The 16,906-nt window shown below is 37.2% G+C and overlaps 3 protein-coding genes across 3 annotated transcripts; all 3 read right to left on the bottom strand.

The window, feature by feature from the left end:
* Positions 1-1,839: 1,839 nt before the first annotated feature.
* On the bottom strand, positions 1,840-9,083 carry LOC113350358 (probable mediator of RNA polymerase II transcription subunit 37c). Its single transcript, XM_026594472.1, has 9 exons — positions 8,764-9,083; positions 8,333-8,651; positions 8,082-8,218; positions 7,795-7,929; positions 7,489-7,707; positions 7,098-7,343; positions 6,915-6,971; positions 5,851-6,080; positions 1,840-3,884 (listed from the first exon to the last, which is right to left on the bottom strand). The coding sequence occupies exons 8-9, from the start codon at positions 6,020-6,022 to the stop codon at positions 1,993-1,995; spliced, it is 2,064 nt and encodes a 687-aa protein (XP_026450257.1). The 5' UTR covers positions 6,023-6,080; positions 6,915-6,971; positions 7,098-7,343; positions 7,489-7,707; positions 7,795-7,929; positions 8,082-8,218; positions 8,333-8,651; positions 8,764-9,083; the 3' UTR covers positions 1,840-1,992.
* Positions 7,104-8,829, bottom strand: LOC113352685 (factor of DNA methylation 2-like). Its single transcript, XM_026596480.1, has 7 exons — positions 8,764-8,829; positions 8,533-8,651; positions 8,333-8,367; positions 8,082-8,218; positions 7,795-7,929; positions 7,489-7,707; positions 7,104-7,343 (listed from the first exon to the last, which is right to left on the bottom strand). The coding sequence occupies exons 1-7, from the start codon at positions 8,827-8,829 to the stop codon at positions 7,104-7,106; spliced, it is 951 nt and encodes a 316-aa protein (XP_026452265.1).
* A 262-nt stretch (positions 9,084-9,345) lies between the features above and the next one.
* On the bottom strand, positions 9,346-12,812 carry LOC113350363 (PHD finger protein ALFIN-LIKE 4-like). The gene is made up of 5 exons (XM_026594474.1): positions 12,463-12,812; positions 12,341-12,373; positions 10,995-11,223; positions 9,943-10,078; positions 9,346-9,823 (listed from the first exon to the last, which is right to left on the bottom strand). Exons 1-5 carry the CDS (start codon positions 12,557-12,559, stop codon positions 9,542-9,544), a joined length of 777 nt encoding a protein of 258 aa, XP_026450259.1. The 5' UTR covers positions 12,560-12,812; the 3' UTR covers positions 9,346-9,541.
* Between the last annotated feature and the right edge of the window lie 4,094 nt (positions 12,813-16,906).

The following is a 16,906-nucleotide window of genomic DNA, read 5'->3' as shown; positions in this document are numbered from 1 at the left end:
GCTAATCGTGCCATGTTTGAAAGAAAAAGAAAAAAATCGGATCGTTAATGGCGGAGGAGGAAGCAGAGAGATGAATAAGGGAGGAGAAGAAGAGTTTTTTATTTAGATAGGAAATGAAATTGGGAACCTTGGGTTAAGGGCTGATAGGATTTTTAGTTTAGTTATTAGGGAAGGGCATAATAATATTTTCGCCACCTTTTGAAGTCCCCTATACCTTTTGGTGTGGGAAACATATTGGTCAGGGCCCCCAATTAAACGAGGTTGAGAAACTTTTTTGTATGTCGGTAAAATTTTCACTCTCAGTGTAGCATTTGGTATATGAAAAAATCAGTCATGTATATTTTCACTTCTGCCGGCCGGTCACAAATGAGAGATAACTGATCAGAAATAGCTGTAATTCCGACGTTTAACACTTTTAAGTGCTTTCAATCATTGTAGGACGTACTCCATTACTTCCTTTAAGCTGGCTTGCCTTCCTCCTTGAAATTCCATAGCTCACGAACTGGATATCATCTTCCACTGGCATTGTACTGATTCATCTCGAGTAAAGCAGTAGCTACAGCATCATATACTTTCAGCTCTCTCAACTTGTCATCATCTTCATTTATGACTTCCTGCAGCACAAAGAATTAACGGCACTTTTCAGACTCCACAGTGATGGTAATTTAAGAAAATCGGAATTTTACTAACACAGCTTTTTATCAAGGATAAAAGTAAAACTATATGAATTTGATAGAATGATTACTCACATTAAGCTCAACAGATTTTATTTCCCATTCTGTACTCGAGAACTTCTCAATGCAAATATCTCGAAATGGTTTCTCATTCAGCTTTCCCATCCGCTTTATCCCAACAGGAGGACGCGAACGTATATTTGCAAACCCATCCAAACCCTGTACGACAAGGATATATAAATCACCTATTTGCTTTGGAACAATGATATGTTCATAAAAAATCTTACGACTCTTACCTCGATTAGAACTTTGCGTGCCTCTTGTAGCGCGTACTTACTTACGCGTTCTTTGGCAATAAGGGTGTTATTCATGTTCATTAAACCATCCAACTCATAATCTTTCTCTTCCAGTCTTTTGCACATATCCTCCACCTGCATCGAAGTGGCAATCCAAACAAAGATATAAAAGGTTTCCATTTTCCTGTTGCCGCGATGCTTGCTTTTCATGGTTCACAAGCTTGCCCCAAATGACATAAACAGTAGTAAGAGTTCAAGCTGACAAAAGTATAAGTACCTCTTTTCTTAAAACAACCAGTTGCTTGCATTTGAGATCCAATTGGGCCTCATGCTTCTCGATTTGCATTTAAATCTACCTCCTTATCTAATCTAAACACAAGATTCTTCTGTCTTTTTACCTCTTGATGTAAGTGAGTTGCCAATAAACTTGACCGGATGATAATCTATATGGAAAACAAGAAGTTTATCCCGGCATTGCAGAACACTTCATCAACAATAACAAGATAATCAGATGATAACACAAAATGACAGTGCTAATGGTAGTTCCATACTCTTATCCATCAAATTGACAAAGGATCACCAAATTCCATTAGAATCAATGCTTATATTTCTAAAGGATCATCAGTCAAACACATTATACTCACCAAGTGTTACTAAAAAGACAAAATTTTCAGAAATGATATGATCAGCAGATAAAAAACAATGCAAAAATTGGGGTTTTAATTAGAATCAGCAACAACTAGTCATAACCCACCACTAACAAAGAAGTTGAAAATTCAATTGAAAACCCGGCTGGAATTCAATAATGAACGCAGTAAGGGAACAAATCTTTCAACATAATAATTCTCTTAAACTCAAGGGGAAAGAAAAAGAAACTCCGAAATCAATTTCAAAACTATGACTAAAACTCAGATATTTCCAACAGCCAACACCCAGACTGTACCATCATCATTTGTTACAGAAAAATTAAAACTTAAAAACAAGTAAACTAAACTGAGCTTAGGCAGTGATAGTTGTTCAACTTAATCAACTTCCTCAATCTTGGGTCCTGCACCAGCACCACCCATTGAAGGACCATCCTCATCCATGCCACCAAAACCACCCATGTCAGGTCCAGCACCACCTTGATACATCTTTGCAATAATCGGGTTGCAAACACTCTCCAGCTCTTTCATTTTATCATCGAATTCCTCCGCCTCTGCAAGCTGGTTGCTGTCAAGCCACTGGATAGCACCTTCAATGGCATCCTCAATCTTCTTCTTGTCAGCTGGATCCAAATTCCCACCAATCTTCTCATCCTTGATGGTATTCCTCATATTGTATGCATAGTTCTCCAGAGAATTCTTCGACTCGATTTTCTTCTTGTGCTCTTCATCCTCTGTCTTGTACTTCTCCGCCTCCTGCACCATCTTCTCAATCTCCTCCTTCGACAACCTTCCTTTATCATTTGTAATTGTGATTTTGTTCTTCTTCCCTGTAGTTTTATCCTCAGCAGATACATTAAGAATACCATTTGCATCAATGTCGAAACAAACAGTGATCTGAGGGACACCACGGGGCGCGGGTGGAATTCCAGAAAGCTCAAATTTACCAAGCAGGTTGTTATCCCTGGTTCTTGCTCGCTCTCCTTCAAACACCTGAATCAACACTCCAGGTTGGTTGTCGGCATAGGTAGAGAAAACTTGCTCCTTCTTGGTGGGAATGGTGGTGTTCCTTGGAATCAAAGTAGTCATAACCCCTCCGGCAGTCTCCAGCCCAAGGGAGAGAGGAGCAACATCCAACAGCAAAATCGTATTCAAGTTATCATTACTTGCACCAGTCAAAATTGCAGCCTGCACAGCCGCTCCGTAAGCCACAGCTTCATCAGGATTAATACTCTTGCAGAGTTCTTTCCCATTAAAGAACTCCTGCAACAATTGCTGCACTTTAGGGATCCTAGTCGATCCACCAACTAGAACAACGTCTTGAACGCTGCTCTTATCCATCTTAGCATCCCTCAAGCACTTCTCTACTGGCTCCATACACTTCCTGAACAAATCCATGTTCATCTCTTCGAATCTGGCACGGGTAATAGACGAGTAGAAATCAACACCCTCATAGAGGGAATCAATTTCAATTGTAGTCTGTGCGGTGGACGAAAGAGTCCTCTTTGCCCTCTCACAAGCTGTCCTCAACCTTCTTAATGCTCTAGGATTTCCACTGATATCCTTCTTATTCTTCCTCTTAAACTCTTGCACAAAGTGATTCACCATTCTGTTATCAAAATCTTCTCCTCCAAGATGAGTATCTCCAGCAGTAGCCTTCACTTCGAAAATACCCTCTTCAATAGTCAGTAAAGAAACATCAAACGTACCACCACCAAGATCAAAAATAAGAACATTCTTCTCCCCAATACTCGACGCCTTCTTATCAAGACCATATGCAATTGCAGCAGCAGTTGGTTCATTGATGATGCGCAGCACATTAAGACCAGCAATCATACCAGCATCCTTTGTAGCTTGACGCTGCGAATCATTGAAGTACGCAGGGACAGTAACAACTGCATTCTTTATAGAAGAACCTAGGTAAGCCTCTGCAATCTCACGCATCTTGATGAGAACCATAGATGATATTTCTTCAGCTGAAAATTGCTTCTCTTCGCCTTTGTAAGTCACAGTAATCACCGGTTTTTCACCTGGTCCAGCTGTAACCTTGTAAGGCCACAGCTTCATATCAGCTTGAACTGATGAATCCGAAACCTTTCTCCCAATCAAACGCTTTGCATCAAAGACAGTGTTGATAGGGTTCATCGCAACTTGATTCTTAGCAGCATCACCAATCAAACGTTCAGTGTCGGTAAAAGCAACATAAGAAGGTGTAGTTCTATTGCCTTGATCATTAGCAATAATCTCTACACGATCATGTTGCCACACTCCTACACACGAATATGTTGTACCCAAATCAATACCAATCGCTGGTCCCTCACCTTTTCCTGCCATTCTCTTTCAATAACTCACAGAAGAAAAAAAAATGCCTAAAAGAAAAATTTGCAGAACTTTGTTATAAGAGTTTTGTGAAGCTTCTTTTGAATAAGAATAAGTTCGTGAGGAGAAAGACAAGGTTGGTTGTTGTTTATATATACAAGATTGGGTTTCTCTAGTTTGTTCCAGAAATTTCTGGAAGATCGAGTAAAGGAAAGTGGGATCAAATAAGGGAAGTTGGGTTCTGGAAACACCTGGAAGATTCTGGAACTCACGCACCCTTGTCTGGAAACTTCTTAATATGCCATTTTTATGGAAACTTCTTAATATGCTAAAATTTGGCTAGGCTTCTATGCTGCGTTTATATCATTTTATGTTTCCTAAGTTTGTCACTTCTTTCACTGAATTTCACTGAACAGCAGACCTACAGCAACACGACAAAGGTAATGAAGTGCATAACATATTTTACCTCTTCAAGTCTCCTTCTTAGGCTTTTGCCTGTGCTCCCACTCAAGACAGACATCCACCAGTTATTACTAATTACTAGAACAGAAAACAGGAGAACTTTTCTGTAGCAATAAGGCCTACCTTGAAGCTCACATTTTCAACAAAATAAATTCTGTCTGAGTTTTTTAAAAGAAAGAAAGACTTAAACGAGTTGAAATGGCTTTCTTGAATTGAATTTCAGAGATTTATCAGAAGTCCTAGAAACAAAGAAAAACTGGGATCCAACAAAAGCAAGAAAAAAAAATGTACCTGAAAAAACATAGTCAGTCTATGGGTCCAGTTGTCTATAGTAAGTCCAACGGTTGAATGGCTCTGATTAAAATCACTAGAGTTCCGAAGAGGATGGAAGATGATTAGCAGACGGGAAGTTTTTCTGATTAAATGACGAGAACAATACAAGTAAACCAGTGAGTTCCAAAAACAGAAAAGCCAATCAATTGGACAGGTGAAATTTGAGGGGAGTGCAAAAACTCAAACAGTGAATAAGAATAAGTTGTCGTTTCTGAAAAAGAAAATGCATTCATACTTTACATGGAATAAAACAGTCTTCAGGGTATAGTACATGAACAAGCTCAGGTTATCCAACAGGACATCATGGTAAACAAGGTTTCCATATCAAACACAGTTATAGGGCAGCGGGGCACTGGCGCACTGCTATATGATCTGGTTTCCCATGAACTATTCTACGAAACCATTGATGACTGGACTAATAATGGCTAATTCAAAATAAAAGCTTAACTATTGTTTTTATCAAATCCAAATCTGACACCAAGATGAAATTGACTGCAAGTAACCATGCACCACTGTGAACCACAACCAGAGATAACCAGTCCTTTTCTTGATTCCCATCTCTAGCAAATTCGATCCACAGTGCAGACTCTGGAAGCTCAGGAGCCTCTTCAGCAGGTAGGGAATCCATACACATAAAGATCAGCAACTGCAAGCTGGAATCTTTGCAACAGTGTCGGTATCAAATTAAGTTACATCTAAATTTTCTTTGGACATGTTTCAGGCGTTATGTTGTGTGTTTAGCAGGCTCGGTTACAAGTTAAGAAACCTTTTAAGAAGTTGATCAAATTTTCAGTTGCTCGATTGGCATGATGAAGAAGAAATTTACTACTCTCAATGTAGTATTGTTACTTGAAAAAATCAATCATGTGTTGCTTCTGCCAGTCACGACTCACAAGTGAGAGAACTGATCATAAACAGCTGTAATGTGAGGATCAGGGATGAATTATACGCACATCCCACTAGCCACTGATGTAACAAGCAAAAGTAAAGCAGAACAAAAAAAACAAATTCTACTTATCCAACAGGTGACTGGAATCTGGATGGTCCTCAATGATGTAACAAAATAAAAGCTTAACTGTAATGTAGCACATAAGTATGGGGAGACATAAAAGAAGAGCATACCTTTCGTATTTTTCAAATCCAAATATGGCACCAAAATAAAATGCAACTGCAAGTAATCACGCATCACCGTGAACCGGAACCAGAGATAACTAGTCGTTTTCTTGCATCCCATCTCTAGCAAAGTTGATTCCCAGTGCAGGCTCAGGAAACCATGGAGGGACCTCCTCTGCATTTAAATTGACCTCCCATTGTTCAGTAGGGGAATCCATGCAAGCACAAGTTTTCCTTCTCTGCATAACATGATGAAGTTAATTAGTACTTACTGTAGAACTGCTTGCTTAAAGCATGTCACTGAAGCGCCAAAGGAACGATAACCGAGTTAGACGGAAACAACAACAAGATGTTAAAGAATGAAAAGTAAATTAATTCAAAAATAGTCTTAAAAAATATAAAGTAGGCAATCTTACTCACAGGACATAAAGTGGAAATTCAAAATAAAAACTCAAACACAAACAGGGTGTGTAAAAACTAATTATCTCTTATCAGCAGAAAAGATTCAGTGGAAATTATCGACAACAAGCCAAAGTATGCCAATGTATGACAACAACAACAAACAAAAAGACACATCCAATTTGGAAGGGAGTTTGATGTGTTACATTTCACAAATGTTTGCTAATGAGAACATTCTGTAAATCCTAAAATGCTTGCCGAACAACTCTTAAACTTATGAGGAAAGATAAACAAACACTGAGTATCAACTTCAAAAAATTTCAATGAGAAGCCGATAGTAAAGACCCACCAGTTATTACTAAAACAGAAAACAGGAGAAATTTTCTATAGCACTAGCCTACCTTCAAGCTAACATTTTCAACAAAATAAATTTCTATCTGAGTTTTTTAAAAGAGAGAGGCGGATTTTGGATTTCCTGAATAATATTTGAGAGATTTATCAAAAGTCCAGGAAACAGAGAAAAATTGGGATCCAACGAAAACAAGTAGAAAAATAAATGTACCGGGAAAAACATAGTCTAATCAACAAAGGAAATTTAGTATTCCTAGTAACTTATTCTAATGTTTTCTTATCTTCCAATCTCTTATGGTTCTGTACACTTTTCCTTCACTTACTGGGTCTTGCAACTCTTGCTAACTTTGGATATTCTAGCTATACGGCCATTCTCTTATCTGAAAATGAAAATGCATCATTCGAATAAAAAGCTAGATGGATGAGATAAAGAAAAGTGTTCTATAAAACAGATAGGATCATATGCTGTTTGGAGTACAAAATAAAAATTGTATGTAAATACACACCTTAAGCTAGAATCTTCGACGTTTAACAGTTTTAAGAGCTTTCAATTTTTGAAGGATGTACTCCATTACTTCCTTAAAGCTGGCTTGTCTTCCTTCCTTGAAATTCCAAAGCTCCCGAACTGGATATCTTCCACTTGCATTGTACTCATTCATCTCCAGTGAAGCATTAGCTACTGCATCATATACTTCCTCGCCCCATTCATCTTTCAGCTCTCTCAACTTTTCATCATCTTCATTTATTACTTCCTGCACCGCAAAAAATTGACGGCACTCCTCAAACTCCACAGTGATGGTATATTAAAGGAACTGATATTTTACTTAAAAGAAAACAACGAAAATATGAAATGGACACAAATGTAAAACGAAATAATTTGATAGAATGATTACTCACATGAAGCTTTTTATCGATTGTCACTTTCTTATACGGATACCACTCTGGATCTTGTATTTTATATTGCCACAACGAGCATAGCTCAACTGATTTTATTTCCCATTCTGTACTCGAGAACTTCTCAATGCAAATATCTCGAAATGGTTTCTCATTCAGCTCCCCCATCCTCTTTATCCCAACAGGAGGACGCGAACGTATATTTGCAAACCCATCCAAACCCTGTATATTAAGGATAATCACTATTTGCGTTGGAACGATGATAAAGTATATGTGCACATGGATTAAGTCTATTCATAAAAGTCTTACCTCGATTAGAACTTGGTGTGCCTCCTGTAGCTCGTGGTTACTAATGCGCTCTTTGGCTATAAGGGTGTTATTGAGGTTAATCATACTATCCAACTCATCATCTCTCTCTTCCAGTTTTTTGCACATATCCTCCACCTACATCGCAGTGGCAATCCGGACAAAGATATAAAAGGTTCAATTTTCTAATTGCCGCCATGCTAGCTCTTCATGGTTCACAAGGTTGTCGAAAAGACATAAACAGTAATTGAGGCGGGTTTAAGACATCTAGTTGATAAAAGTGTAGGTACCTCCTCACTCAAAACAACCAATTGGGCCTCACGCTTCTCGATTTCCTTACATTGCTGCGCAAGTTCTGTCCTTTGATTTCTTAACTCTCTTCTCAATGTCTCGTTCTCATTCATACTCCCATGCATTCTTCTCATATCTGAAATAAAATAGATGTGCATAAATATCAGAATCAATTGATACCCAAACAAAAAGGGCAATTATAAAATGTGTCTGTAAACCATGCATTACAATCCAACTGTAATGTTGTAACCTTCAGGATGAGCTTGTTTCAGGAGACCCGTCACTCTATTAAGCGACGTTGTTAGCTCAGCACAAGCTTGAATCAGTTAATCTCTCTCTTCTTTCATTAGACTAAGCGACATTGTTAGCTCAGCACAAGCTTGAATCAGTTAATCTCTCTCTTCTTTCATTAGACTAAGCGACGTCGATAGGTTGGTCATCTTTATTTACATGAATCCGATCCTTCGATTCTTTACATCTATCTCCGTATCTAGTCTAGACACAAGATTCTGCAGTTTCCTTATCTCTTCATGTAAGTGAGTTGTCAATAAACTTGAACCAACAATCATCTGTATGGCAAACAAGAAAAAAATTAAGAAATTTACCCCAAGCTCCATTAATATTTCTCAGAGAACATCAGTCAAACATATTATACTCACCAAGTGTATAAGATAGTGTTACCTTTTTAAGTTGCGCCCCAGTTCTTCTTTCTGTTTCACCCCAACTGAAATCACGAATTTTTGGCATGGCTCTTCCTCAAGCTTAACAAAAAAAATCCCTAAAAAACCCTAGAAATTGAATCAAAAATGGAGAAAGAATGGAGAAAAATGGATACAGAAAGACTAAACGACAGCAGGTAATGGAAGCTCAAAGTAGAAGAGAATATATTTCTGTTCGTTCGTTGTACAAAATACATCACTCACCAAAAAATTCTTGACAGGTTTAGGGTTCAGTGCAGATTAGAAGAGAATATATTCTCTGTTTTAATCTCCATGACTCAAACGGACTGTTGCAGAATATTTGGCTACAAATGGCGGGAGAGATTCAGTACCACGGTTTACACTACAGTAACAGCTCTCGGTATCTAGGTGTAGTGTGATTTGGGACTACTGGACCGTTAAAAGTATCACTTTTCCAGAAACAAAGTCGAATGCCGGATTTTCACTGAGGATGAACCATGTATTGAGTGTTCAAGTATAAACTACTAATGTCTGTATAATGCCATGCCGAGAATTCAAACCTAAAGCGAGGACTCCATAATGCTTGCAGTGAGGGAACAGATCTCCTAACTTAAGAATTGAACTTAATACATCATCTATCAGTGAAATGTTCAAGGAACTAATTGTCACTTCAAGAACACGAAAACATCTCAAGAAAAAGAAGAAGAAGAAAATCATCCTTTTTTCACAAAGCACGCCACTAATGAGAGATACAAATACATGATAAGTAGTAAAATTCATCAAGGGCGTGCTCTTTTGTTGCTGCAAGCTGGGCATTTGTACTGCTTGATGTGCTCGGCTCTCGCTGGAGTGATCTTGACACACTTTCCATGAAACCACTTCTCGCAGATGTCACAGCAGATCCAGAACTCATCTGACGCATAGTTCTCCCCACAGGCCCCGCAAAGAGTATCTCCATGCTCGTCTTCCTCTTCGTCCAGGGATCCTTCTTCTTCATCATCATCATCCTTGGGAGCCGGCATTGGCTTGGTAAACTTTGGTTGAGGTTCAGCCACCCGTTGCTGTAGTTGCCAAAAGAATTATATATTGTAAACAAACAATACAAGTAAACTAGTCAGTTAACTTATATAAATTGAAAGTCATCAAATGAACAGGTGAAATTTGAAAGTGGTTTTATTACCACTTTTGGGCTAGGCTTGGGTTTGGTGCTGCTGAGGTTTGACGCCGCTGTCTTCTCCTTCACTGGTTTCTTCGCAGCACCAGAAACAACCTCAAAGATAGTTGGAAGGTCATTTATCATACTGAATAAGCGTTTCCTGCATCAACAATATCAGGATTATTAGGTTGCACGACTGTGTATAATCAAGCCAAGATGCATTTCCATGAGCTATATTCAAATGGAGTGGCATTAACGGTTCACAGAAGAAAGGGAGCAGAAACTGGGATACTTTAGAATCAAAAGCCTCGGACATTGCCAAGCAAAAACGTAATTCATGACAGTAGAAATAGATTGACTTGCAAATTCAACCCAGTAAACTTCAAGACAAACTAATGTGGCTCAAAATCAAAGTACCACGGCTCTGATACACCTCCCTGAAAACTCACACATGCACACACATAGCGATCAGCAAATTGAAGCTGAAATCATTGCAACAGCGTCAGCATGAAACTAAGGTAAATCCAAATCTTCCTAGGAAATCTTTCGGCCGTTATGTTGTCTGTTTGGCACGCTCAACCTTGAGCCAGGCTTGACTAAGAAGTACTGACAAGCCTAAATTAGTTTCCCTGGATAACTTCATCCAAGTAAACCCATCACAGGAGGAGTTGAAGTAAGCACGTCATAACAAATCCACCCATGTAACAAGTAAAGAAACTTTTTAGGAAGTCATTTAGTTGCTCAATTGGCATGATGAAGAAGATTTACCACTCTCAATGTAGCATTGGCATATGAAAAAAAATCAATCATGTGTATTTTCCCTTCTGGACAAATGAGAGATAACTGATCAGAAACAGCAGTAACTTGACTGTATGGAGGATCAGGGATGAATTTATATGCACATGCACATCCCACTGGCCACTTATGTAACGAGCAAAAGTAATGCAGAAAAACAAGGGAATTTCTACTTATTCAACAGGTGACTGGGATCTGGATGGTCCTGGATCATGTACTAAAACGAAAGCTTAACTGCAATGTAGCGCATCAGTATGGGGAGACAAGAAAGAAGAGCATACCTGTCATTTTTCTCAAATCCAAATCTGGCACCAAAATAAAATGCGACTGCAAGTAACCACGCATCACTGTGCACCGCTACCAGAGATAACCAGTCTTTTTCTTGCATCCCATCTCTAGCAAAGTTGATACCCAGTGCAGGTTCTGGAAGCTCAGGAGGGACCTCTTCAGCAGGTAAATTGACCTCCCATTGTTCAGTAGGAAATCCATACAAGCACAAGTTTTCCTTCTCTGCATAACCCGATAAAGTTAATTAGCAATTACAGTAGAACTGCATGTTTTCAAGTAACTGAAGCACCAAAGGAACAAAATCCGAATTAGAAGGAAACGGCAATAAGATGTGAAAGAATGAAAAACTTATTTGAAAAATAGTCCTACAATATATAAAGTAGGAAATCTTACTCAGGCCATAAAGCAGAAGTTCAAAATCAAAACTCAAACACAAACAGGGTGTGTAAAATCTGATAATCTCTTATAAGCGGAAAGGATGGTTCAATTAATGGAATTATAACCCTCAGATGCCGTGGCAATCAACAACAACATGCCAAAGTATGACAACAACAACAACAACAACAAAAGGCACGTCCAATTTGAGAAGGAGTTTGATGTATTATATTTAACAAACAATCGACAGGATACACGTATACTTACACTGCATTAATCTAGATTTTACATGTTCAACTGACGACAACATTTTTACATCCTTAAATGCCTGTCAAGCAACTTACAGTTACAAAGAAAAAGAACATGATCTCCTTAAATCAACTTCAAAAAAAAAAATCAACATGATAGTAAAGAAATCCAACTGTTATCACGAAAACAGGAAAGGGGCGAACTTTCCGCTAAGAAATTCTTTATACCACAAGCCTACCTAAAAGCTACATTTACGACAAACATTGTAACCAACTCAGCACAAGTATCTCCAACAGTAAATGCCGCAAAATTCCAGAATACACAAACACACAATTTCTCAATCATCACCAGTTTAACCAAATTTATACATACACACAAAACAAACACCATTCTACTCATGGTTTCTCATTATACAATATCAAATTTCAAATTCAAACCCAAAGAAAAGGCCATCTCCAATACTTATTTCCAAGACTAAAATAAAATAAAATAAAATAGAATATTCTCTTTATCCAGAATAAATAAATTAATAAAATTACACAGAAATTTGAAACAACTAAAAAAATAAATACAGTAACTAGAGAACCACTCATTCCAAGAGAAACAAAACCTCATATGAAATTTGACAGAATCTAGGACTACAATAATCCAGAAATTTACTCATCACAGTGAAAAACAAAAATCAAAAAAGTAGAGAGATAGATTTAAGTCTTACCAGGGTCACACTGTTGATAAAATTCTTCAACATCTGTAAAAAAAAAAAAATCAGAAATTAAAACCCAAACATTACAAAAACCCTAGAAACATAAGAAACCTCAAATAATCTTAATAATTTACCAGTAGTAAGAGCTTTAATCATTCCAATTCTTCTCCCTTTAAAATCTCTAAAAACTTCTTCAACTGTTCTTGGATTATACTGTCCATCTGCATCCATAGCTTCTCAAATTATTCTCCTCCTCACACTCAGATTCAAAATTTACACTAAAATTACTCCAAATTTTGCAGAAAACCTAATGTTTGAACACACTAGGTGAGAAGAGGAAAGTGGTAAATTAGGGTTTTGTGTTTCAATTTTTACTCTGGTTTGGGTTTGGATTTTATAGAGGAGGGAAAAAAAACTGAAGAGAAAAGTTGATGAAATAATTTTGACTCAAATGTCTATCTGAGTTTTTTAAGAGAGAGAAAGAGAAAGGGCGGATTTGAAATGGATTTAATAAATTAGATTTGAGAGATTTATTAAAAGTCCGGGAAAGAAAGAAAACGGGATCCAAAAATAAACGGACCGGGATAAAAAGATGAGTCTGTGGGTCCACTTGCCTAACTGTGAGTCCTGTGGGTGGGATGGCTCTGATGGAAATCAGCCGGACTTGGTTATATAAGATGGCCATGATTCGTGGTTTTTTTTTTTTTTTTTTTTTTTTTTTTTTGTCCAACCATTTCCCCGATGCATTGAATCTTTTACTATATTTAGCTGTTTTATCAGCCCAACCATTAAATTCTCTACTAACATACTGAGTTTTAACATATCGTGGTAGCAAGAGGTTACGACAAATTTTGTCGCATCATCCAATGACTTTACTACAATGATATCGGCCACATGATTCCTAGTTGCTATGGATTTTCTTTGTAAATAGAAAACGTGTCATTTGATCGTCATCTCTTGCCAATAGTGATGTTACGTATTTTCAACCATTTATTTTATGTTTATCTGCAATTAACTAGATAAATTACTTGTGTAACGGTATTTTGAAAAGGCAAGATATTTTGAACCGAAGGACGTGATAAGAATGATGAACGATATGTATCACTAAAAGACCGATTTTTCAATTTTGGGTGTCGGACAGGGATCCTTGAATAAGTTGTTAATTTTCAGGAAAACTATAAACAGGAAGTGGGGTAATGACAAGAAAATCAACATTTGGAAAGATATATGGGTTATGGAAACTACTCTTTCAAGACGTGCCAACTGCACAAATGATCTCGAGTTAGTGCATCAACTGTTAAATGCTACGGGGAACCGGGACTCTGACAAGCTGACAAGTTGGCTAACTCAAGATGTTCAAATAGAAGTTATCAACATTTCGTATAACCTTCGGGTGGAAGATCCAATCTAGGGTCTTATTGGAAAGAGAAATTTTACAGTCAAATCTCTTTATCTACAAAAAATCAAAAACAAATATAAAAATGATGTTCAATCTATTGGTTGGTTGAAAATCTGGAAAATGGACACACATCTCCTATTATACGCATGTTCATAGGAAATGTGCCCATGGAATTTTTCCCACCAATGTCAGAACTACTAAGCTTCTCAACTACATTGACCCAATCTGATACTCCTGCAAATGTGGAGAAGAAACTATTTCTCGTTTTTTGATGTTCCGGTCATCTGTTATGTCTGTCTGGCATATGCTTCCGGTCATCTGTTATGTCGTTTTGGCTTTATTGAAGAACATCTTATAATAGTTGGGTAACCACTTTCTGGACATTACTTTTTTTTGTATAAAAAAGAAAAAACTCCAGAACGAGTTAGTCCTTTTCTTAACGGATTCAGAATATTAACGTAAATGTGTGAACGAGTATGCCAGTTAACGCGATACCTTTCTCCGTCTAGTAATTTCATAACCGATTAATCGACTCATTTTGGGCTTCATCACAAGCCACAAGGCCTCAAGTTTTAATTTTATTTTTCTAGTAGCTGCTGAATTGGCGAATGGAAAAATGATTCAATGGACGTGTCTTGTGGAAAAACCTCAATTTCAACTACTTTTTTTTGGCAAAGAAAGAACTTACTTATCATTAAGAAAATTGTTTGACATAACAGTTACATGTCAGACTACAACCATGTGTACTTTTCTTTGTTTCTTGACAAGTGAAGTGCGGATTATTCATCCGTCCATGATTTCTTTCTATTGACTTGTAAATATGATCTTGTTCTTCGGGTGTACATACTCTCTTCTCTTTCTCTTCTCTCTCACTCCTTCTTCTTCAACAAAACCATCACCAATAACCCTTCTCTGCTCAGGTTGGACCGGATCTGAGCAGATTTCTTCGTTCTTCCTTGATTTTTATGTTAGTTAGTAGTTTTAGCTTAGTTATTATCATGTTTTCTACTTATCTACACCATTGTGGTGGTTTTATCTACTCCTTTGAGGTTTATCTTCACTTTAATGGCGATTCTTGGTTATTGAGTTGGGTTTTAGAAATATTCATCATCAACTTATCCGACGATGGAATCTTGAACGGTGATTTCTTTGAAGACGCAAGCATCATCACTTACAAGAGATTTGAGAAGATCACTCATATTTGGGAGCATATCTTTCTAAAGAAGAAAACAAACTAAATGGTTGGATTTTAATTCCGGGAAAAACCATTCTTCCTCCGACTTAATCGGATCTTATTCATACTTTTATTTGTCTTACTCCGATAATCTTTCTCTTTCTTTTGTCGAATTTCTCGGTAGTTTACCTTTATTGTATATTCTTGTTACTATGTATTCTCTTATATCCGATCTTAAACTCAATGTAACCTCGAATTTCCATTAATGAAAAGGTTCGTTATTTATCAAAAAGAAAAGAAAAAAAAAAGACATGTAAGTATGAAAATTTATTAGTTTCAAAATGTTGGGGGTATCAAACAGTTTTGATTAACAATGAGATGGGATGATTGTATTAAATGAATAGTGGATTAGGTGGGAACCGAAATGTTTGTTTTTGCTACTTACACAAGGACCACCTTGCTAGGAGGCTATGCTCTAAATTTGGTTATTAAGATCATAACTTCATATTTTAGACAAGTAAACGATGAGGACATGCCTAAAATAACAATGGAAATGGGCGTCATGCCAATGATAACTTCTAGTGCAACCAGATCAAATGCAAAGTGATCACCACTGAATCTCTTGCCAGGCCACTAATATTTGGTGGCAACTAGAAAATTCATATGCCTTAGGGATTCAGGAATCTCTTTAAGATGAAAACAAGTTATGAAAAATTTTGATCTAGTTTGTACTACTACTGGTATTTCGGGTGATTCATATACTCTTACTTCAACTTCACCGGCAGAAGCAGCTGTTGATACAGCTTTTCAAGCTAACATTAGTATCTCCTTCAATAAAAATCATATTCTTTCGATTGATACCTTATCTACAACTCATGTTGTTTCAATTGAAACAACTCCTAATTTTTTTGTTGAAACAACTTATCTTATCTCGGTACCAACACCTCCCGGTCTCTGCTAGTCCTTCTTCGCCCACTGTTGGTGTTTCAGGTCACCCGTCTACTCCTACTTCACCTATGGAATCGTGTTATGATCGTCAACACTTCCCGAGGACCTGTTGAATCGCCTATAGATAGTTTTGAGGTCTTTTATATTTACTATGGTAATCAAGAAGTTGTTCCTTACAGCGGTTAAAGATTATTGAACCATCAATGGCCTCTGCACCTGGACTTTCTCAGTCATGCAGCCTTGCTTTCATCAAGGTCCCAATCCCAGAGGATGATTATGTTCAAGAAGCATCCGAATATCTGAGTGATTCGACCCTAAATAGTTCCAAAGTCTCAACGTCATGCTTGAAGATAGGGTTACTTTAGGTAGGATATTGAAAGGACAAGGAACCGGGACTGTCCTTATTGTTACCCTAGCTAATGTGGAAACAGAGCCCAGCATCAATACGGATATGCTCCAGGAAGGACTTGCTAGGTTAGAGAAGAGGAACATGTGGGACAAAAGAAAAAGGCAGACATCCCTAGATCAGTTGGAAGAATTCCAAGAAAAAGCTGATCGAATTTTATATAGTGGTAAATAGAGTTGTCGTTCACTCGGAATTGATGAATTGATTTTAAGAATTAATAAACTAAAATAAAAGAAAAAAATATACACAAAATATTGTCATAGGATGAAGAGTGTTACTGGGACTAGGATTTCGTCGAATTCATAACATAGGGTTCAATTTATTTATTCTCAACAATTAAATCTCAATGAATAAAATTAACATGGACTCTGGTTTTGCCAAGGTAGATTCTCAAAAGATTAGTTGTAAATCCTAAGCATGATGTATCAAAACATTTAAGCTAAGCATACCTCATCAAATTAAATGACAACCAATTAATTCAAATCATATTTCAATTAAAATTAATGCAAAAGTCTTAAAAAGAATTAAATAATTTTACCCATGTATGGAATTCGTCTTCCTCCGTCGTCCCAGTGTTGGGGTTTAGCTCATCACGTCGAAAACACACTTAAAATATTTATTCATGCCTCAAAAAGTGTTTACAAGATGATG

Source organism: Papaver somniferum, chromosome 2 (assembly GCF_003573695.1).
Source record: "Papaver somniferum cultivar HN1 chromosome 2, ASM357369v1, whole genome shotgun sequence".
Classification (NCBI taxonomy): Eukaryota; Viridiplantae; Streptophyta; class Magnoliopsida; order Ranunculales; family Papaveraceae; genus Papaver; species Papaver somniferum.
The sequence above is the reverse complement of the archived record's forward strand: the minus strand, read 5'-3'. Positions and strand labels throughout refer to the sequence as shown.